We start from the raw sequence: 25,193 nt of genomic DNA, 5'->3' as shown, positions 1-25,193 counted from the left end.
TGGTTACATTGTAGCAGATTTATACAAAATTCACATAAAAGTAGAAAATCCATCATCACCGATAACAATCCTAATATTCTATTTTCCAGACCTGCAGAATCTTTAAGGCTACTTTCACATGAACGTGTGCTACGTCCTGGCCCGGGTCAACACATGTTCTACTGGAGAGGCGGAGTCATAAGCCCTGACCCCTCCCCTCTCACATGACGGGTGGTAATCGTGTCTGTCCTCATAGAAACACACAACAGCCAAAATACACATCTATATACAAGAATAACAGCGATATGCGGGGACAGAATACAGAAAATACAAATATCTACGTATAATATATGGAAACAGTAGAATGCTACATCTAAGAGATGAGAGGAACAAGAGGAATTATCACCTGAAATAATAGCGGAAACTTACACAAACTACACCCAGAATACACCGCATAGGGGGCAGTATTATAGCAGTTATATTCCTGTACATAGGGGGCAGTATTATAGTAGTTATATTCTTGTACATAGGGGGCAGTATTATAGTAATTATATTCTTGTACATAGGGGGCAGTATTATAGTAGTTATATTCCTGTACATAGGGAGCAGTATTATAGTAGTTATATTCCTGTACATAGGGGGCAGTATTATAGTAGTTATATTCCTGTACATAGGGGGCAGTATTATAGTAGTTATATTCCTGTACATAGGGGGCAGTATTATAGTAGTTATATTCCTGTACATAGGGGGCAGTATTATAGTAGTCATATTCTTGTACATAGGGGGCAGTATTATAGGAGTTATATTCCTGTACATAGGAGGCAGTATTATAGTAGTTATATTCTTGTACATAGGGGGCAGTATTATAGTAGTTATATTCCTGTACATAGGGGGCAGTATTATAGTAGTTATATTCTTGTACATAGGGGGCAGTATTATAGTAGTTATATTCCTGTACATAGGGGGCAGTATTATAGTAGTTATATTCCTGTACATAGGGGGCAGTATTATAGTAGTTATATTCCTGTACATAGGGGGCAGTATTATAGTAGTTATATTCCTGTACATAGGGGGCAGTATTATAGTAGTTATATTCTTGTACATAGGGGGCAGTATTATAGTAGTCATATTCTTGTACATAGGGGGCAGTATTATAGGAGTTATATTCCTGTACATAGGAGGCAGTATTATAGTAGGTATATTCCTGTACATAGGGGGCAGTATTATAGTAGTTATATTCCTGTACATAGGGGGCAGTATTATAGTAGTTATATTCCTGTACATAGGAGGCAGTATTATAGTAGGTATATTCCTGTACATAGGGGGCAGTATTATAGTAGTTATATTCCTGTACATAGGAGGCAGTATTATAGTAGTTATATTCTTGTACATAGGGGGCAGTATTATAGTAGTTATATTCTTGTACATAGGGGGCAGTATTATAGTAGTTATATTCCTGTACATAGGAGGCAGTATTATAGTAGTTATATTCCTGTACATAGGAGGCAGTATTATAGTAGGTATATTCCTGTACATAGGGGGCAGTATTATAGTAGTTATATTCCTGTACATAGGAGGCAGTATTATAGTAGTTATATTCCTGTACATAGGGGGCAGTATTATAGTAGTTATATTCCTGTACATAGGGGGCAGTATTATAGTAGTTATATTCTTGTACATAGGGGGCAGTATTATAGTAGTTATATTCCTGTACATAGGGGGCAGTATTATAGTAGTTATATTCCTGTACATAGGGAGCAGTATTATAGTAGTTATATTATTGTACATAGGGGGCAGTATTATAGTAGTTATATTCCTGTACATGGGGGGCAGTATTATAGTAGTTATATTCTTGTACATAGGGGCAGTATTATAGTAGTTATATTCCTGTACATAGGGGGCAGTATTATAGTAGTTATATTCCTGTACATAGGGGGCAGTATTATAGTAGTTATATTCTTGTACATAGGGGGCAGTATTATAGTAGTTATATTCTTGTACATAGGGGGCAGTATTATAGTAGTTATATTCTTGTACATAGGGGGCAGTATTATAGTAGTTATATTCCTGTACATAGGGGGCAGTATTATAGTAGTTATATTCCTGTACATAGGGGGCAGTATTATAGTAGTTATATTCCTGTACATAGGGGGCAGTATTATAGTAGTTATATTCCTGTACATAGGGGGCAGTATTATAGTAGTTATATTCCTGTACATAGGGGCAGTATTATAGTAGTTATATTCCTGTACATAGGGGGAAGTATTATAGTAGTTATATTCCTGTACATAGGGGCAGTATTATAGTAGTTATATCCCTGTACATAGGAGGCAGTATTATAGTAGTTATATCCCTGTACATAGGGGGCAGTATTATAGTAGTTATATTCCTGTACATAGGAGCAGTATTATAGTAGTTATATTCTTGTACATAGGGGGCAGTATTATAGTAGTTATATTCCTGTACATAGGGGGCGGTATTATAGTTGTTATATTCCTGTACATAGGGGGTGGTATTATAGTAGTTATATTCCTGTACATAGGGGGCAGTATTATAGTAGTTATATTCCTGTACATAGGGGGCAGTATTATAGTAGTTATATTCTTGTACATAGGGGGCAGTATTATAGTAGTTATATTCATGTACATAGGGGGCAGTATTATAGTAGTTATATTCCTGTACATAGGGGGCAGTATTATAGTAGTTATATTCTTGTACATAGGGGCAGTATTATAGTAGTTATATTCCTGTACATAGGGGGCAGTATTATAGTAGTTATATTCCTCTACATAGGGGGCAGTATTATAGTAGTTATATTCCTGTACATAGGAGGCAGTATTATAGTAGTTATATCCCTGTACATAGGGGGCAGTATTATAGTAGTTATATTCCTGTACATAGGAGTAGTATTATAGTAGTTATATTCTTGTACATAGGGGGCAGTATTATAGTAGTTATATCCCTGTACATAGGGGGCGGTATTATAGTAGTTATATTCCTGTACATAGGGGGCGGTATTATAGTAGTTATATTCCTGTACATAGGGGGCGGTATTATAGTATTTATATTCCTGTACATAGGGGGCAGTATTATAGTAGTTATATTCCTGTACATAGGGGGCAGTATTATAGTAGTTATATTCCTGTACATAGGGGGCAGTATTATAGTAGTTATATTCCTGTACATAGGGGGCAGTGTTATAGTAGTTATATTCCTGTACATAGGGGGCAGTATTATAGTAGTTATATTCCTGTACATAGGGGGCAGTATTATAGTAGTTATATTCTTGTACATAGGGGGCAGTATTATAGTAGTTATATTCCTGTACATAGGGGGCAGTATTATAGTTATATTCTTGCACATAGAGGGCAGTATTATAGTAGTTATATCCCTGTACATAGGGAGCAGTATTATAGTAGTTATATCCCTGTACATAGGGAGCAGTATTATAGTAGTTATATTCCTGTACATAGGGGGCAGTATTATAGTAGTTATATTCCTGTACATAGGGGGCAGTATTATAGTTATATTCTTGCACATAGAGGGCAGTATTATAGTAGTTATATCCCTGTACATAGGGAGCAGTATTATAGTAGTTATATCCCTGTACATAGGGAGCAGTATTATAGTAGTTATATTCCTGTACATAGGGGGCAGTATTATAGTAGTTATATTCCTGTACATAGGGGGCAGTATTATAGTAGTTATATTCCTGTACATAGGGGGCAGTATTATAGTTATATTCTTGCACATAGAGGGCAGTATTATAGTAGTTATATCCCTGTACATAGGGAGCAGTATTATAGTAGTTATATCCCTGTACATAGGGAGCAGTATTATAGTAGTTATATTCCTGTACATAGGGGGCAGTATTATAGTAGTTATATTCCTGTACATAGGGGGCAGTATTATAGTAGTTATATTCCTGTACATAGGGGGCAGTTTTATAGTAGTTATATTCCTGTACATAGGGGGCAGTGTTATAGTAGTTATATTCCTGTACATAGGGGGCAGTATTATAGTAGTTATATTCCTGTACATAGGGGGCAGTATTATAGTAGTTATATTCTTGTACATAGGGGGCAGTATTATAGTAGTTATATTCTTGTACATAGGAGGCAGTATTATAGTAGTTATTTCCCTGTACATAGGGGGCAGTATTATAGTAGATATATTCTTGTACATAGGGGGCAGTATTATAGTAGTTATTTCCCTGTACATAGGGGGCAGTATTATAGTAGTTATATTCCTGTACATAGGGGGCAGTATTATAGTAGTTATATTCCTGTACATAGGGGGCAGTATTATAGTAGTTATATTCCTGTACATAGGGGGCAGTATTATAGTAGTTATATTCCTGTACATAGGGGGCAGTATTATAGTTATATTCTTGCACATAGAGGGCAGTATTATAGTAGTTATATCCCTGTACATAGGGAGCAGTATTATAGTAGTTATATCCCTGTACATAGGGAGCAGTATTATAGTAGTTATATTCCTGTACATAGGGGGCAGTATTATAGTAGTTATATTCCTGTACATAGGGGGCAGTATTATAGTAGTTATATTCCTGTACATAGGGGGCAGTATTATAGTAGTTATATTCCTGTACATAGGGGGCAGTATTATAGTAGTTATATTCCTGTACATAGGGGGCAGTATTATAGTAGTTATATCCCTGTACATAGGGGGCAGTAGTATAGTAGTTATATTCCTGTACATAGGGGGCAGTATTATAGTAGTTATATTCCTGTACATAGGGGGCAGTATTATAGTAGTTATATTCTTGTACATAGGGGGCAGTATTATAGTAGTTATATTCTTGTACATAGGGGGCAGTATTATAGTAGTTATATTCTTGTACATAGGGGGCAGTATTATAGTAGTTATATTCCTGTACATAGGGGGCAATATTATGGTAGTTATATGCCTGTACATAGGGGGCAGTATTATAGTAGTTATATTCCTGTACATAGGGGGCAGTATTATAGTAGTTTCTCCATATTATTCAGCAGTTGGCACCAATAACACAGGAAACTTCCTTTTCTGACATTTGGTAATGTATTATAGGAATATTTGCTTTGCCTCTGGGGAATATGAGATGTTGATGAAGTTGCACTTTTACTAAAAATGGAAATATTTGCTGTCACTTAAACAAAACTGTAAATTCTCCAGGTTCTCTATGAAATCTCTTGCAGCCAGGACTGTGAGTATTTCCTATTCATACAATAGTTTCTATTATCTGGAAACATCCTGAGGCTGGTGACGCACGTGGAACCGATATCCATAATGGGAAAAACACAAAGTAAATGTCGGCCGCACATACAAATATTTATCATCCACAATCTAAATAACGAGAAACAAAAAAAAACATTAAAAACCTGTCCGACAAGGAAGTGAAGGTAATTAGCCGGCACAATAAAGAGGTGCAGCAGCTGCTGTGCAGGAGGAATGTGCCGCTGACCTGTTTATGTGTCATCAAAGCAAACAAATCATTTCAGACCGAGCTCCAAATCGTCTGCAGAATACAGAGACAAACAATTACATCCCCGCTGCCTGCAGTCACCACCAGGTGGAGCCCTTTGCTTGCTGTATCACCATTCACTTCACCTGTATGCAGTGCGCTCCGGAGCTCCCCCCAGTGGTGCCATCAGGCAATGCGTAATTTGCTACATTGAATATTCACAAAATCGAGCCTGACATTATGCTACATTTCCCATAATGCAACACAGCAAACTCATTGCATCATGGCTTGACCATGGGGAATGGGTCTATGAGCGGAGAAAACAAACAGAATAAAATATGCATGAATGACTGTGACTGGAGAGGGGACGCAATGCGACTCCCTAATGAATCATTCCAGGGAGCGCAACACTTGCCAGGCGGTGCCCAAATAAGTCCAGACGGCTGCCTAGCAACAGACGCGACAGAGCCACTCAATACCTGGAGACGGCAGGTGACACTCACATTACAGACACATAAATTATCATCTGTTTATCACAGTTCAGGATTATTGAGGATAATGACACAATAATAGGGGGTTATGTCCTTTACTCCAATCACAACCAAAGCTGCACCAAAAATTCCTGACGATTGCAAGATTCAGCGCGTCACTGCAGCCCCTGCTTGTTCAGTGTCTGCAAAAAGCACGGAACCAGAAATCCAAACAATTAAAGGGGCATTTCTGGATAAAAGAGAAGCGGATACAAGTCTCAGTGTTTGGGATTGTGTGATATTTGGCCAAATTCTACTCATTTATAAGATCCACAATAAGATAAATCTCTAACCATCTGCACGGGAGCTGCAGGCTACAAGATTTATATCCTCACGGCTGCTTCATGTTAGATGCATGACCAGCGATAATTGGACTCGCAAAAGTCTAAAAAAACCCTTTAATATATTAAAGATTGAGCAGTCGCCTCTGCTGTTACCCCAGTGCCCCCGGCAGAGGACGTATGGGACCAGAGGTGGTAAATGAGCGCGGACTCCAAGTTCTGGAGCAGAAGGGAACACAACGGGACTAAAATAAATGAACTTTTTCACCTGTTCCTCTGACTCCCAGCCAGAAGATAGAGAACAAAAATGATGTATTCAGGACCCGCAGCATCAGCTACATCATATATGTATCTACTATCTAATATCTACCTATCTATTTTCTATCTATCCATCTAATATCTATCTAATATCTATCTATCGCTGCTGCGCCGAAATTCTTTTTTTAAATACCGCATTTTTTTCCAAATTTGCCGGGTTTTCTGACGGCCACGCCCCCGATTTCAATCCGATCGCGTTTCAGCCCCTTAGTAAATGAGCCCCATTGTGCGGCCATTGTGGTCTCCTCTTCCCCAGCAGGTTGGATCTTCTCTCCCTCCTCCATGGAGCAGAATCCTGGGAGGAGATCTGAGAGTCTCCTGATTTGAGTGTCTCTCACTGCTGAGTATCTGGAGCAGTGTAGCAGGAAGTGGACCTGATCCTCGGTGGCCTCCTGGTCCTGGCGCTGTTGGCACAGTCTCCTCTGGACACCTACGTCTGTCTGTGCCTCCCGGACAGGTTCTGGGGCAGCGATGGGGGAACCTTTTAGAGGCCGAGTGCCCAAACTGCAGAAAAAACACTGATTTATCACAAAGTGCCGACGGGGCAATTTAATCAGCAACTTATTGCTCCTGCTCCTCCCCAGCTCTCAATCGTATTGGCATCTAGAGGACACTGATAGCAATAACTGAAGGATAATCAATGTATCCTCCCTCCAAGGTCCATGTGAGCACAAGCTCCAATAATAACCCAGCCCTATCTACCCCTACTCTGTGCTGGGGTGAGGGGTCTGGGTGCCCACTGGGTGCCCTATCTACCCCTACTCTGTGCTGGGGTGAAGGATCTGGGTGCCCACTGGGTGCCCTATCTACCCCTACTCTGTGCTGGGGTGCGGGGTCTGGGTGCCCACTGGGTGCCCTATCTACCCCTACTCTGTGCTGGGGTGCGGGGTCTGGTTGCCCACTGGGTGCCCTATCTACCCCTACTCTGTGCTGGGGTGCGGGGTCTGGGTGCCCACTGGGTGCCCTATCTACCCCTACTCTGTGCTGGGGTGCGGGGTCTGGGTGCCCACTGGGTGCCCTATCTACCCCTACTCTGTGCTGGGGTGCGGGATCTGGGTGCCCTATCTACCCCTACTCTGTGCTGGGGTGTGGGGTCTGGGTGCCCACTGGGTGCCCTATCTACCCCTACTCTGTGCTGGGGTGCGGGGTCTGGGTGCCCACTGCGTGCCCTATCTACCCCTACTCTGTGCTGGGGTGAAGGATCTGGGTGCCCACTGGGTGCCCTATCTACCCCTACTCTGTGCTGGGGTGCGGGGTCTGGTTGCCCACTGGGTGCCCTATCTACCCCTACTCTGTGCTGGGGTGCGGGGTCTGGGTGCCCACTGGGTGCCCTATCTACCCCTACTCTGTGCTGGGGTGCGGGGTCTGGGTGCCCACTGGGTGCCCTATCTACCCCTACTCTGTGATGGGGTGCGGGGTCTGGGTGCCCACTGGGTGCCCTATCTACCCCTACTCTGTGATGGGGTGCGGGGTCTGGGTGCCCACTGGGTGCCCTATCTACCCCTACTCTGTGATGGGGTGAGGGATCTGGGTGCCCACCGGGTGCCCTATCTACCCCTACTCTGTGCTGGGGTGAGCCGTCTGGGTGCCCACTGGGTGCCCTATCTACATCTACTTCATCTTCCTGCAGGAAGTGTCTGGAAAACTCTGTGCTCGGCTGACGGGTCTGGATGCCCTATTTACCCCTTACTCTGTGCTGGGGTGATGGGTGCCCACAGAGATGGCTCTGAGTGCCATAGGTTCGCCACCACTGACCGGGGGTATCAGCAGTCAGACTGTATTCTAGGGGAATTACTGCATCCATTGACTCCCCAGAATTAAAGGGGTCATGCACTTTAGAAAACCCCTTTAACTGAGGCTTTTGGAATCTCTAAGTCTTGTGGAAATGCACAAATCACAATGGACAAGTTTCTATGGTTACATTGCATTGCTGTAAAGTACATCCAATACCATCCCAAACCTCTGATTGGCTCCCCATGTGTACAGAGACGCCCCCTATAAGTCTCCATACAGATCCATGAGGTTTCATTGCCAATACCAAAAGATACAATGTTATAAAATACAATATGAATAAATGATACATAGTGATAATAAAGCACAAAAACAAAATAAATAAGACTTTGGTATTTCTTCAGTCTCTGCTGTGACTTGTGCGATGTCTTCCTTATACTGGGCCTCGTGACAAAGGCGAGCGGCAGATCGGACCATCTGGTCACATCACATTTCATGCAGGGAATTTATCCAAGAAATTTAATTTGAACGCGAAATAAAGAGAAATTTATGATAACGCCAATTATCAACGCGGAGCGAGGACTCCGACGGCCAAGCCGGGGGACGCAGAGTCACTCACCTTCACCGTATCACAAAGAACTGGCAGTAACCAACCAGCTGAGATACCGCAAGCTACATATGCAGGCAGCCCTCGGGTTACGTACAAGATAGGGTCCATAGGTTTGTACTTAAGTTGAATTTGTATGTAAGTCAGATCTGTATATTTTATAATTGTAGATCCAGACAAAAAATTTTTTTGTCCCAGTGACAATCGGAGTTTCAAAAATTTTTTGCTGTAATGGGACCAAGGATTATCAATAAAGCTTCATTACAGACACCTTACAGCTGATCATTGCAGTCTGGGACTATAGTAACATCCAGAGAGGTCACCAGAGGTCACAAATGGAAGAGTGGTCACCAGAGGTCACAGGGGGCAGAGGGGTCCGCCTTTTACTAGGGGTCGTCTGTAAGTCGGGTGTCCTTAAGTAGGGGACCGCCTGTACTGTATATACAGTTCTACAAACACTGGGGGCAGCATTATTTCTAGCACCATATTGTACCATTAGTATTGGGGTATTAGTATATTATTAGACGGTAATATCTGGCCATTATATGGCGGTGTAATGTCACATGGCAGTATTATGTGGTATTATTGTTCTGTAATATTACTCCACTATTATGCAAGGATTATATGGCAGCATTATATATTTTCTTCGTGCTTTATTCTTATTGGTACTATAGGGCAGTATTATGTAGGCGCTATATGGTACTGTTAATATACCTACAGGATGGTGTATATTCTATGGCACGGCAGTGCTCTCTATTCATGGTATGTGACTATGATGTTAGTATACAGGAGTAATATGCAATCACAGTGATGTTATAGTAGTATTATATAATAACATAGTGATAGCAGTGATATGTCGGCATTATATGATATTATGTAGGCGCTCTATGGTGCTTGTAGCTCTGTGTTGGTAATATGTATATATAAGTATAATATGTGCATTCTGTGATACTCTGATGCTGTCTTGTCACATTATGTAAGTATTATGTATTATTATGGCTGTCATTTCCTTCCCACCCGTTTATCGTTTTGCTGAGTCGGTGCTCGGAGAACCCGAGGACAAGGTTCCCAGGATCCACCACAAGTTCCTCTCCATTAAGACTTTATTAGAAAATGTGTCAAATCCTGACAACGCGTTTCGGCTAATATTTTGGATGTGATCAAGAATTTGACATTAGCCGAAACGCGTTGATCGTTCTTAACCTTGTAAAAGGCGAATGACACAACTGTAAAAAAAAAAAAAAACCTTATGAACTTCTTCATCTACCAATAATTATCTATAAATAGATACAATACACCACAAAAAACAACAGTGGACTATGGTTTACTATGAAAAGCTAATATAAGTGACAACCAATAGGGCGGAACTTCCTGTTGTCAACTTCCTGTTCAAAATGGCCGCCACCACACGAAAAAAGAAAACAATAACTCATAGTCTTTGCTGACATACAGCCATTTGTACATTCTGGGATCTAAATGTCTTATAAGGTTAAAATGAGAAAAAACAGGAAGACCTTATTTGTTTGGTTTAGGTTTTTTTTTTTGCATATATTTATTACGTCGTAAAGTATCAGGTGTTGATACATTTTACAATATCAGTTACAGTTTTTAGGGATGAAGCCAAAACTTACACTCCGGTTCCTCCGGCCTCTTCTTGGCGGGGGCGAGCATCTCCTGCACTGTGGAGTTCCCTTGATACGGTGCAGGATCTTTACACATCCTGAGGTTCTCCATTCTAGAAGAAATGCAGATCACCTGACATGAGTGAGTGTCCAGTAACATTGAGCGCCCTCCATACACCCAGTCCTGCTACTCCAGAGATGACCCTATAGAGAGATACTTGGACACAGACGCCATTCATGGCCAACGTGGCCCACGTTTCTACAGTACAGGTGGTCGATCTAAAGGAGGCCACCAATGAGACCACTGAAACGTGGTCAATGTACAAGATACTGAAGGCAGCAGCCATGATCACACAGAAGAGAGAGGGTTTCCGTAGAGGAAGGAGGGGGCAGCTCTGGCAAGGGAGGGGGTCGGCCAATAAGAGCAATGCTCAGGAGTAATAGGCACCACCTGGGTTCAACAAGTCCCTACCCCAATCAAAAGTCAATGGGGGTAATTTACTAAGGGCCCAAATCGCGTTTTTTTCCGACGGGTTATCTGAATATTTCTGATTTGCGCCGATTTTTCCTGAATTGTCCTGGGATTCTGGCGCAAGCGACCGGCAGTTAATGGAGACAGGAGACAGAAATGGCAGTTAATGGCAGGAGACAGAAATGGGGGGGGGGGGGGGGGCGTGGCCAAAAAAAAAATGATGGATACGGAAAAACCGCCGCATTAAAAAAAAAAAAGAGTTGCTTGACACGCGCTTACCTGCACCCAGCGTAGGACGGTGAAGTTCAGTGAGTTCGGTGACGGACTTCAGCGCAGCAGCGACAACTAGTGGACATCAGGGGAACTACCTTAGTGAATCCCGGCATGACCCAAATTCTCCGCAGAGAACGTGCTGCTGGATCACGAATGGACCGGGTAAGTCAATGTGCCCCAATGTTCTGCTCATACACACTATAGATTATCATATATAAGGAATTCTACTGCTCGGGGCAACCTACCTAACAACATGGTGCCACATCTTTCATATACCTTTACATCTCAAGGCTTTACGAGGTGAATCACATTCAATATAGGTCCTTGACACCACAAGCAACTACAGCCGAGTAGCAGAAGTTTACAAAAATCCTCCCCCTTAATGATATCACTTCCTGCTCTTCAGTTATTGGCTCAAATCTTATTTCCTATTGGGGCAAATGTTGAGTCATTTGATACATTGTATTCTCTAATCACGTCCAAAATAGTTTTCTATAAGAAACTGACCGTATACAGTATAAAAATGATCAAGCCATCTGCAATCAACTCATGAGCTCCCCCTAGTGGTGGCTGCAGGTCCAGCAAATTTTTTATGATTTCATTTTATTATTTTTGTAGGTTTCCAGATGTGACAGTAAAACAAATCTATGAACAATTCCTCTTTGTGGTGAGGCGCTTCCTTTGATCTGTTGTCAGGAGGCTGGTGAACACGGTTTACTGAGCGAGATCTACGGAGTACAATAAGAGGCATTGATAGAAGAGGCATTGTGAAGCCCATATATCCCCGCTGTCACCGCTCACCGCAGACGTCTATGGCAATGTCTCCATAGAGAACAATTAGGCCTTTTCCACTTAAAGCCTGTGCTGAGCTCAGCAAGCTGCTGCTGAACACAGATCAAAGTTTGTGTACTACGGATGGAGAGGAAGTGTGCGCGCTCTGAGCCCCGCCGAGTAATTGGGAGAGAGGGAAGTTTCAGAGATTTTTTTTCTTTCGACCTGATTGATGTCTTTCTAGACTAGTATTGTAGCCAACGACATAGAACAAAAATAACAATGGACCATTCCTGGGATATAAGGTTCTGTTCACATCTATGTTTTGGGTTTTGCTCTGAGAAGAATTGTACATCACACACCTCGAGGTCAAACCCTCACCATTTAGGGGAACAGGGGATTGAAGTTGCACTGTTGCTCCATGACCAGACACTCACCCCCTATGATGGACCCCAAAAATAGTGAAGGTCCACAATGGGGTCTCACAGTCAGCAATCCGGGATGAAATTGTATCCAGCCATTCAGAACATGTAGATTACAACAGTCCCCTCTGTATGTAGCCAATCCCACCAGAGACTTAAGGAAATCTTCTTACAATGTTGACTAGACAACAGCTTTGTGTCTTCGAAGAATGACACTATCTACCAATACATTGAGACAAAAAGCAACATTTTCTGGTAATAGTCCTCCACATGGTAATAGTCAGTAACTCAAAATCACATTGACCTGCTCCGACTTGTTCAGCCACTTATCCGAGTGTCTTCTGAGCTTCAATGAGAAAACTGTGTTTCCGTTGTTCCATTGTTATCTTGTTTGAAAGACTAATACATTTCCAGGTAACATTTTGTCCCCCCGTTAGTCTTACACTGTAGACTCCCAAGAACCTGGATCTTCACAAGAAGGTCAACCGGGAAAGCCACCAAGATGAGTTCCATGCGTCTTCAAGAGTCTGAAAACCAAAGTCCACTTTGACTCAATTCTACTGGATACATCTTATTCTTCTCCAAACGTCTTTCCTATTGGGTAGTCACAAAGTTTGTAGACAAATCAGCACAGAAAACTCTCAAAGTTCTCTCAAAGTTTCATGAAGCTTTTGATGGATTTTTAGGTGATTGTCCCTCTCTATTGTGTCATAGAGTTGTTTTCATGATGGGTTATTCATTGTTCTTGTGGTTATGTTCTTCATTCATGGTCAGTTTTTCGTACTTTTCGATTCAATTCTAACACAAAGTAAAATTCCTCTGAACATCTGTGAATAACTGAGTCAAGGATCTTCTTGCTTTCTCTTCTTAATCTTCATGGTAGAAGGTTTGGTCCAATATTTTAATTTGCAAGTCCTATGTTTCTCATGGCAAAACGAATCAATATGGCGGCAAATTTCACCACCCGAGGCGATCTCGCTTCTTCTTATCTTCTCAGATACAATATAAGAACTAGAAGCATCTTTGAAATCCATTCAATATGTTTATAGTTGGATATAAAAGGACATTTTCCAAATAAATTGAGGAGACTCCAGTGTGGAACATCTTGGTTATTTTTGGTCTACGTTCAACCTCAGATCCAAGGTTTGGACAGGCAGCTAATTTCAGGGGCTGGCATCTTTCTGTAGCTCCATAGATCAAAGTCTTCAAGCTGTAGAGTCCGGCAATTTTCTCCAGCCAATTTCTAACGACCTCCATCAATCAATGACTGCGGAGGCTCGTGTTATCCTACAAGATATCTCGTGTCTGCAGGACATACGTGTCCTCTATACTTCTCTATTTTGCTCTGACAGTCACTGAAATGCCATAGACTTGGTCGGCGCAGTGAAAATCAGTTCTATAATCTTTTGTAGTAATTTAACAGGAAAACCAGGTTTGAAGGCAACAATTTGGCAGATTTTTTGGCAAAACTCTAGAAACGCATTGAAAGATCTAGTGAAGGTTTTCTGGCATTTCTCTGGACTTCAAATAAAACCACTTGGAAGGTTTATATTTAGTATTACATCGGTGTAAGTCACATGTCATGGTCCGAAACATTGACCTCAAGACTAAGATTTACCCAATGTTAGATGGAACCAATGACGTAGGTGCCTAAAGTTGGTGTTGTTGGCGATAATGAACCTGTGGCTTGGCACATAGTATGGCCACTGGTGGTGCCCCTTGCAGGTAAGTTTGAAATTTAACTCAAATTTACCTGGACACTAGGAGAAGCAGGTGGTTGCCCCAATGTTTGCCAGGTAGCCCAACCAAAAATGTTGTTTTGCGGGAGAGAAACTTCAAAGACAGAACATGGGAGAAGAGGAGAAAATCCATGGAAGAATAAGAGCCGGACCCTGATTGGTAGCGCAACACAATTGTGTTCTCAGTTTTGATCAATCGCCCTGAATATGATAAGTAGGACAAGTAGTGACATACGGTCCCGCGGCTTCTCTTCTACGGATACTGGATACAATGTGATATATTAATAGCAGATACACAGCATTATTTTGTTTTATTAAGACACAGCAAGGGGAAATTAAGTGTCCCACAAGGCCGGGGATGAGTGAGTATTCCGGCAGTGCCAATAAAATCATTTACATACCTCTCCCAGCTCGGAGACTTAGGGCTGGCAAAGACGCTTTGAAGATGCTTGCCAACATCAGAAAGCAGCTGCGCTACAGATCACGAGACGGCGAACGCGCTCAGAGCCGGGGAAGAAAGGCGCACGATGAAGTCAATGTCTGATGCTCGGCTTGTTTGCCTGATTATTCCTTATACCAAGGGCTTTAACAAAGTTGTTAGCAACCGGAAAACCTCCTGGATCCCGGCACCGACCAAATGCAAGGATAATATCAGGATTTAAAGAGATACAGGAACAAAATAGAAATCTGCTAATAACAACATAGGTGGCATCTTACTGATGGAGTGTAGACCCTACAGAATTGTCCTCTCGGCCATCCTGGATGGTTTGGGGTGGTCCCAGGATTTTGGGTCTGTCTGGTCATCCTGAGCATGTGATAGTGATGCAGGGAGTCGCCGGCTCTCGGCTCCACCACTGCTGTGTGCACCAATGTGATGATGTCATCATGTCTACATAGTGCAGAGGGGAGGACGAGGGGACGGGGGTATATCATGTTATTTGTTAGGGGCCTTTAGGGGGTCGTTCTTGGGGGCATTATATATGGGCAGTTCAGGAAAGAGGGCATTAATGGGGGCCACAGAAAGAAGGACGTTATAAGTGGGGGTCTAGAGTAAAAGGGAATATCTAAGCATTATTATACAGATTGGGGGGGCACAGGAAGGGGCATTAAACTATGTGAGGATTATTATATAGTGTGGGGGCAGTAGGGGAGAAGGGTAATCTACTCTGTGGACCTACTAGACAGTGGGGTTAGGGATATCGGAAAAGTGTGAAAAGTGTTCAGCCGATCCAAACTGGGTCCATGGCAAACACTGCGGTAACCCGGACCTCAGCCAGAAGTTTGGGCTGAGCGTTTGTTGGGTGCTTGATCATAATGAAACCCGGTGGGGAATACAAACACATTAGAAATCCAGGAATGTAATCAGCACCGGATATCGTCTCCTTCGTCTTTGACCGGTTGTATTTATTGACCCAGAACGGAAAAGGGAATCACATTTGCAGACATGACCCTGAGCGGCGCCGCTGACTGCCATTACATCACATCTCTATTTGAGCACAACACCTCCGTGCGCCGCCATGAGGTGATATTTACTCTGCGTGACACATGTAATGTGAGATTTGGAGCGGCTCCACCGTATCCGAGAGCGCGGTCCAATGCCAAGAAACATCGTACAAGATGCAAATGCCATTTCAATTAGTCTTCCATTAAAGCCGTCACCGCAGGGTTTTACAAGCACCTGCGCCTCGCCACCGCACGTACAACCGCAAGTAGTAACCATACAAATTATCCGGGAAATCTACAGCCAATACAATGGGGCAGATTTACTTACCCGGTCCAGTGGTGATCCAGCGTCGGGTTCTCCGACGCTGATTCGGGTCCGGCCGGGATTCACCAAGGTCCGTGCGCCTATATCCACTAGGTGTCGCTGCTGCGCCGAGGTCCGCTGGAGTTCATCGGAGTTCACCTTCTATTTCTTGGTGCAGGTAAGTGCGTGTCAAGCAACACTTTTATTTTAAAATACCGCGGTTTTTCCAAATCCGTTGGGTTTTCCGACGGCCACGCCCCAATTTCCGTCGCATGCAACCCAGCGCGATTGCGCCAAAATCTGATTGCGCGATTCAGACCCTTAGTAAATGAGCCCCACATACTCAGGTGGTCATACACTCTGATTATTGTCCCATCATCTGTCGCTTCTTCGTCGTTTTGGTCAGACTGCTTCCTAGGAATGTATTCGACAACCTACTGCATTGTTACATTGTATCCATAGTAATCAGATCTTAGAGGTGTAAACCCAGAACATGTGCCGGTGACCTCTGGCTTAGAGGAGAGTCCTGGGGCATCGCTGAGGAAGACGCATCGCACATTGACATCAGTCCCATCAGGGAAACTACATCCTGATGACTCGACCGCAAACGCATCAACGTAACGACAGGCGCAGACCTGAGCATGAACAACTTGTATATTCAGCAGACGACACAGAAAGCAGCGATCAGCACAAGACGTCATGTGTCCGTGTCTTATATCAATGATCCTTATGCCTCAGAGAGACAACGATCTACTATCTATCAAATTCACCGAAGCTTTATTGGCAGGAACAAATACAAATTAGCAGCAGCAAAGCATTTAAAGAATATGAGAATGTGCAAGATGCGGTGCATGGGGTCCGGATGAAGGGGAACATGGGGTGTCTATCTACCTAATATGGGCCACATTTATCACTGTTTTGCCAGAATTATCACCATCTGTGATAAGTAAATTTTCTGCCTCTTATTAATCACTTTACTTTAACACAGTTTAGGCGCAGTTTAGGCGCAATGTTAGATTCAGGCAGTTACATGTGATCCTGCTACAAGCTCCTCTCTGCTTCTCCCACAGCCCAGAATGAAGAGAACACTCACAGCAGCACCCAGGTGTGTGACACCCTGCACCCAGTGACCTCCTCAGCAGCACCCAGGTGTGTGACACCCAGCACCCAGTGACCTCCTCAGCAGCACCCAGGTGTGTGACACCCTGCACCCAGTGACCTCCTCAGCAGCACCCAGGTGTGTGACACCCAGCACCCAGTGACCTCCTCAGCAGCACCCAGGTGTATGACACCCAGCACCCAGTGACCTCCTCAGCAGCACCCAGGTGTATGACACCCAGCACCCAGTGACCTCCTCAGCAGCACCCAGGTGTGTGACACCCAGCACCCAGTGACCTCCTCAGCAGCACCCAGGTGTGTGACACCCTGCACCCAGTGACCTCCTCAGCAGCACCCAGGTGTGTGACACCCAGCACCCAGTGACCTCCTCAGCAGCACCCAGGTGTGTGACACCCAGCACCCAGTGACCTCCTCAGCAGCACCCAGGTGTGTGACACCCAGAACCCAGTGACCTCCTCACCAGCACCCAGGTGTGTGACACCCAGCACCCAGTGACCTCCTCAGCAGCACCCAGGTGTGTGACACCCTGCACCCAGTGACCTCCTCAGCAGCACCCAGGTGTGTGACACCCAGCACCCAGTGACCTCCTCAGCAGCACCCAGGTGTGTGACACCCTGCACCCAGTGACCTCCTCAGCAGCACCCAGGTGTGTGACACCCAGCACCCAGTGACCTCCTCAGCAGGGGCGTCTCCTGGAGGGGTTCCCCCAGTGCTGGTCTCCTGCTGCACCCCTGTAATTCTGCACAGTATCCCCCTCAGACACACTGGTGATACTGTGCAGAATTACATGGGGGACACTTGTCTGTAGTATCTGCAACATTCTGCAAACTTCTCTCCTGTCTTGCTCTGAGCTCAGGATTCTGCAGAATGTTTTGCAGTGTATGTAGAGTGTGTATTATCTGTACTAGTGTCTGGCTGAGCTTTGCTGCTAGAAATGAGCTCTTCTGCACAGGGGCTCAGTGCTTTCTTCTCAGTTAACGCCACCTTCTGGCTGGAGTGTTTTTGCGCCCGTTTTTGCGCCTAAATGAAAAGTCGCAAGTGATGAATATCATTAGGCGCTGCAAAACATCCGGATTGGTAAGATAGATGAGGGAAAGCTGCTTATTTTTGCTGCGCGGCTAGTTTAGCGTTTAATCACAAAAATGGCGCAAAAACGGTGCACCTGAATGAAAAGGCGCAAAAATAACAGAAAAAAACGATTGATACATGTGGCCCCAGATCTTTTTACTTTTTTCAGTAACTTTCTTTATTTTTCAATCTAATTTCCAGCTATTATATCAAAGGTCCACAATCTCATAATCCCCCGACCCATGAGAGATTACAGGTTCACCATATTGGACTTCATTCATTATTTGCGGATCTCCTTCCATCATTATCTGTATCAGTCATCAGTGACATGAAATACACAAAACTCCATCCACTTCATAGACACAGGAGGAGAAATCACTATAACCCTCATCATCATCACTACTACATGACAGTCCATCTCCCATTACTAGAATTCTTATCATCCTAATATCAGGCTGGGATTACATTATAATGAAGATAATAACAGTATAATCAGTGATGTTTTACACTATAACATTATACACCATATAAATATAAAATAGTGAAATGTACAAGGTAGTAATTATTTGTATAATATTATGTTACACATCACAAATATTTACTACCTGTTAGAGATGATATTGATAGTAATAATAATAGACATGATAATGCACAATATATTACGGTGCGATGTTCTGCAGGTTGTGATTATACAGGAGGGAGAATTAATAAATCTTGAAGATTTTGTGCTTACTCGTTGAGAAATAAGCAGGCAGTTGCTTAGCAACAGGAACCTCCACCAGGGGGCGACACTAGAGGGTATCCAGCATCACTATGGAGCAAAGGGATAATCGGGAAACACATTCTTAAAGGGGTTGTCTTACGGAAAATGTCTCCTTTCATGTGCCTAATGTACCCAACTCCTTCCATGTGCCCTATATATTGACTGATAGACCCCCTCCGTGTGCCCTATATATTAACTGATAGACCCCCTCGGTGTGCCCTATATATGGACTGATAGACCCCTCCGTGTGCCCTATATATGGACTGATAGACCCTTCCATGTGCCCTATATATGGACTGATAGACCCCTCCATGTGCCCTATATATGGACTGATAGACCCCTCCATGTGCCCTATATATGGACTGATAGACCCCTCCATGTGCCCTATATATGGACTGATAGACCTCTCCATGTGGCCTATATATGGACTGATAGACCCCTCCATGTGCCCTATATATGGACTGATAGACCCCTCCATGTGCCCTATATATGGACTGATAGATCCCTCCATGTGCCCTATATATGGACTGATAGACCCCTCCATGTGCCCTATATATGGACTGATAGACCCTTCCATGTGCCCGATATATGGACTGATAGACCATTCCATGTGCCCTATATATGGACTGATAGACCCTTCCATGTGCCCTATATATGGACTGATAGACCCCTCCATGTGCCCTATATATGGACTGATAGACCATTCCATGTGCCCTATATATGGACTGATAGACCCCTCCATGTGCCCTATATATGGACTGATAGACCATTCCATGTGCCCTATATATGGACTGATAGACCCCTCCGTGTGCCCTATATATGGACTGATAGACCCTTCCATGTGCCCTATATATGGACTGATAGACCCCTCCATGTGCCCTATATATGGACTGATAGACCCCTCCATGTGCCCTATATATGGACTGATAGACCCCTCCATGTGCCCTATATATGGACTGATAGACCCCTCCATGTGCTCTATATATGGACTGATAGACCCTTCCATGTGCCCTATATATGGACTGATAGACCCCTCTATGTGCCCTATATATGGACTGATAGACCATTCCATGTGCCCTATATATGGACTGATAGACCCCTCCATGTGCCCTATATATGGACTGATGAACCCTTCCATGTGCCCTATATATGGACTGATAGACCATTCCATGTGCCCTATATATGGACTGATAGACCCCTCCATGTGCCCTATATATGGACTGATAGACCATTCCATGTGCCCTATATATGGACTGATAGACCCCTCCATGTGCCCTATATATGGACTGATAGACCCCTCCATGTGCCCGATATATGGACTGATAGACCCTTCCATGTGCCCTATATAAGGACTGATAGACCCCTCCATGTGCCCTATATATGGACTGATAGACCCTTCCATGTGCCCGATATATGGACTGATAGACCCCTCCATGTGCCCTATATATGGACTGATAGACCCCTCCATCTGCCCGATATATGGACTGATAGACCCCTCCATGTGCCCTATATATGGACTGATAGACCCCTCCATGTGCCCTATATATGGACTGATAGACCCCTCCATGTGCTCTATATATGGACTGATAGACCCTTCCATGTGCCCTATATATGGACATATAGACCCCTCCATGTGCCCTATATATGGACTGATAGACCCTTCCATGTGCCCGATATATGGACTGATAGACCATTCTATGTGCCCTATATATGGACTGATAGACCCTTCCATGTGCCCGATATATGGACTGATAGACCCCTCCATGTGCCCTATATATGGACTGATAGACCCCTCCATGTGCCCGATATATGGACTGATAGACCCCTCCATGTGCCCTATATATGGACTGATAGACCCCTCCATGTGCCCTATATATGGACTGATAGACCCCTCCATGTGCCCTATATATGGACTGATAGACCCTTCCATGTGCCCTATATATGGACTGATAGACCCTTCCATGTGCCCGATATATGGACTGATAGACCATTCTATGTGCCCTATATATGGACTGATAGACCCTTCCATGTGCCCGATATATGGACTGATAGACCCCTCCATGTGCCCTATATATGGACTGATAGACCCCTCCATGTGCCCGATATATGGACTGATAGACCCCTCCATGTGCCCTATATATGGACTGATAGACCCCTCCATGTGCCCTATATATGGACTGATAGACCCCTCCATGTGCCCTATATATGGACTGATAGACCCTTCCATGTGCCCTATATATGGACATATAGACCCCTCCATGTGCCCTATATATGGACTGATAGACCCCTCCATGTGCCCTATATATGGACTGATAGACCCCTCCATGTGCCCTATATATGGACTGATAGACCCTTCCATGTGCCCGATATATGGACTGATAGACCATTCCATGTGCCCTATATATGGACTGATAGACCCTTCCATGTGCCCTATATATGGACATATAGACCCCTCCATGTGCCCTATATATAGACTGATAGACCCCTCCATGTGCCCTATATATGGACTGATATACTCCTCCATGTGCCCTATATATGGACATATAGACCCCTCCATGTGCCCTATATATGGACTGATAGACCCCTCCATGTGCCCTATATATGGACTGATAGACCCCTCCATGTGCCCTATATATGGACTGATAGACCCCTCCATGTGCCCTATATATGGACTGATAGACCCCTCCATGTGCCCTATATATGGACTGATAGACACTTCCATGTGCCCTATATATGGACTGATAGACACTTCCATGTGCCCTATATATGGACTGATAGACCCCTCCATGTGCCCTAAATATGGACTGATAGACCCCTCCATGTGACCTATATATGGACTGATAGACCCCTCCATGTGCCCTATATATGGACTGATAGACCCTTCCATGTGCCCTATATATGGACTGATAGACCATTCCATGTGCCCTATATATGGACTGATAGACCCCTCCATGTGCCCTATATATGGACTGATAGACCCCTCCATGTGCCCTATATATGGACTGATAGACCATTCCATGTGCCCTATATATGGACTGATAGACCCCTCCATGTGCCCTATATATGGACTGATAGACCATTCCATGTGCCCTATATATGGACTGATAGACCCCTCCATGTGCCCTATATATGGACTGATAGACCCCTCCATGTGCCCGATATATGGACTGATAGACCCTTCCATGTGCCCTATATAAGGACTGATAGACCCCTCCATGTGCCCTATATATGGACTGATAGACCCTTCCATGTGCCCGATATATGGACTGATAGACCCCTCCATGTGCCCTATATATGGACTGATAGACCCCTCCATCTGCCCGATATATGGACTGATAGACCCCTCCATGTGCCCTATATATGGACTGATAGACCCCTCCATGTGCCCTATATATGGACTGATAGACCCCTCCATGTGCTCTATATATGGACTGATAGACCCTTCCATGTGCCCTATATATGGACATATAGACCCCTCCATGTGCCCTATATATGGACTGATAGACCCTTCCATGTGCCCGATATATGGACTGATAGACCATTCCATGTGCCCTATATATGGACTGATAGACCCTTCCATGTGCCCGATATATGGACTGATAGACCCCTTCATGTGCCCTATATATGGACTGATAGACCCCTCCATGTGCCCGATATATGGACTGATAGACCCCTCCATGTGCCCTATATATGGACTGATAGACCCCTCCATGTGCCCTATATATGGACTGATAGACCCCTCCATGTGCCCTATATATGGACTGATAGACCCTTCCATGTGCCCTATATATGGACATATAGACCCCTCCATGTGCCCTATATATGGACTGATAGACCCTTCCATGTGCCCGATATATGGACTGATAGACCATTCCATGTGCCCTATATATGGACTGATAGACCCTTCCATGTGCCCTATATATGGACATATAGACCCCTCCATGTGCCCTATATATAGATAGACCCTTCCACTTATCTCGGTGGTTGCCATGTAATACCACACGTCTCCTGCAGGGGAAATGTCTGATTCCCCAGATGTCACAGCAATGGGACCTCCAGCGACTGTGAGAACGGGGTCTACAAGAGCCCCTGAGCAGTTACAGAGCGTTTGCCGGCGCTGGATACGGAATATGTGTAGGGAAAGGAATCCATGGCCGCCCCCACCCATGAGGCGCCGGGGATCCTCCCAGTACATAACATATGGGCAGGACCCCTCTACCCCTGAAGTCCCACTGTGATGGGGACAGGTAGGTGCCGTCCTGTGTAGGGTGCGTTCTGTATCCACAGTCCTGACCTCTTTGGCGCACTCTTACAGGCTCGTGTCAAACTCAAGTAAAACCTTGACAACAGTCATTACGGCGCGCGCTCGTGTTTCCGTGGTAACCAACACCAGGTAGCAGCTGAACACCGCGCCAGATGACTTAAAATTCAGCACACATTAAAATACCGACACTAAGAGCGAGGGGGGAGCAAAGGAAAGAGACGCTGCAGCAGCCGCTGCGACCGCACTGACCGAACTGATGTACAATGTATCATCAGCACCATGGAGACAATGTAACTGTCCAAATATTATCACATATGGACAAATATTATGCCTTACCCACAATCCCCTGCAGTAGATCTGAAACTGCAAAAGGTGTAGACCCCCACAAGCAGATATACATGGCCAACCCCTTTAAATATAGCAAAGACAAGGATACAGCAGGTAAGTGCCCAGCAATGGAGTAACACCCCCTCCTCCAGGGTCCTACACGAGGTGCCCCCCTCACACTGAACCCTAAACCCACGTATAAGGGTTAAAGGGAAAAAACTTTGTACATGATGTGAAAAACTGATTCATGTCTGCAATGCGGGCGTTTCCTCACACTGCTGTGCCCCCAGCTCTCTGCAGTGACTCTTCCCTGCTCTGATTGGCTGCTGTAATGACTCTATACCATTTACTCAGAGCAGAGTGGAGAGTGCAAAGTAGTTCGATGCACAGAGCTCTTAGCTGCTTGCACAGCAGTGTGAGGATAATTCTGATCAGCTACAATCCTGGAATATGAATCTATAATTCACAGTTTTGTTTTTACCTACAGATTCACACAAAGTTATGATTACATATATTCATCAAAAATTAAACCTAATACTGGCTGCAGGGAAAACAGAGCACAGCAGTGGGAGGATATGCCCCATTGCACTTGGAGACACTACAATGCTGGAATATAAATCCATTTTTCACAGTCCTGCTGCTACTGACATTTTTTTGAAAGGTCTGATTACACATCGCTCCAGAAATAAAACCAGGGTCATTAATTGAGAGGGTGTAGTCGCAACTGGGACCAAGAGATGTCTGATAACACATCACTCCAGGGACAGTATATAACATTGGCTGCAGAGAGCACAGAGGACAGCAGTGTGAGGACATGCCCTCAGTGCTCTTGGAAAATCTACAATGCTAGAATATAAATCCATATATCACAGTCCTGCTGCTACTAACAACAAACACAAAGGTCTGATCAGACATCTCTCCAGGGGCAATACATAACACAGGCTGCAGAGAGTACAGAGCACAGCAGTGTGAGGTCTGATTACACATCTCTCCAGGGGCAATACATAACACTGGCTGCAGAGAGCACAGAGCACAGCAGTGTGAGGTCTGATTACACATCTCTCCAGGGACAATACATAGCACTGGCTGCAGAGAGCACAGAGCACAGCAGCGTGAGGTCTGATTACACATCTCTCCAGGGACAATACATAACACTGGCTGCAGAGAGCACAGAGCACAGCAGTGTGAGGTATGATTACACATCTCTCCAGGGACCATACATAACACTGGCTGCAGAGAGCATAGAGCACCGCAGTGTGAGGTCTGATTACACATCTCTCCAGGGACAATACCAAACACTGGCTGCAGAGAGCACAGAGCACAGCAGTGTGAGGTCTGATTACACATCTCTCCAGGGACAATACATAACACTGGCTGCAGAGAGCACAGAGCACAGCAGTGTGAAGTCTGATTACACATCTCTCCAGGGACAATACATAACACTGGCTGCAGGGAGCACAGAGCACAGCAGTGTGAGGTCTGATTACACATCTCTCCAGGGACAATACATAACACTGGCTGCAGAGAGTATAGAGCACAGAGCACAGCAGTGTGAGGTATGATTACACATCTCTCCAGGGGCAATACATAACACTGGCTGCAGAGAGTACAGAGCACAGCAGTGTGAGGTCTGATTACACATCTCTCCAGGGGCAATACATAACACTGGCTGCAGAGAGCATAGAGCACCGCAGTG

General features: G+C 44.4%; 1 protein-coding gene across 9 annotated transcripts in view; it reads right to left on the bottom strand.

Moving 5' to 3' along the window:
* LRRC7 (leucine rich repeat containing 7) overlaps positions 1–25,193 on the bottom strand; it is a 221,160-nt gene that overhangs the window by 174,299 nt on the left and 21,668 nt on the right. For 8 of the 9 annotated variants that reach the window (XM_072128545.1, XM_072128537.1, XM_072128540.1 and 5 more), the window contains exon 2: positions 10,542–10,645. The exons of the other annotated variant lie outside the window; for it this stretch is intronic. In XM_072128545.1, coding sequence (XP_071984646.1) covers positions 10,542–10,644 — 103 coding nt within the window. In that variant the 5' untranslated portion in view covers position 10,645. The remainder of the gene's footprint in view (positions 1–10,541; positions 10,646–25,193) is intronic. 9 annotated transcript variants of the gene reach the window in all.

The sequence above is a fragment of the Engystomops pustulosus genome, chromosome 10 (genome assembly GCF_040894005.1).
Source record: "Engystomops pustulosus chromosome 10, aEngPut4.maternal, whole genome shotgun sequence".
NCBI classification, from domain to species: Eukaryota; Metazoa; Chordata; class Amphibia; order Anura; family Leptodactylidae; genus Engystomops; species Engystomops pustulosus.
Note: the sequence above shows the minus strand (reverse complement) of the source record. Positions and strands in the feature narration are given on the sequence as shown.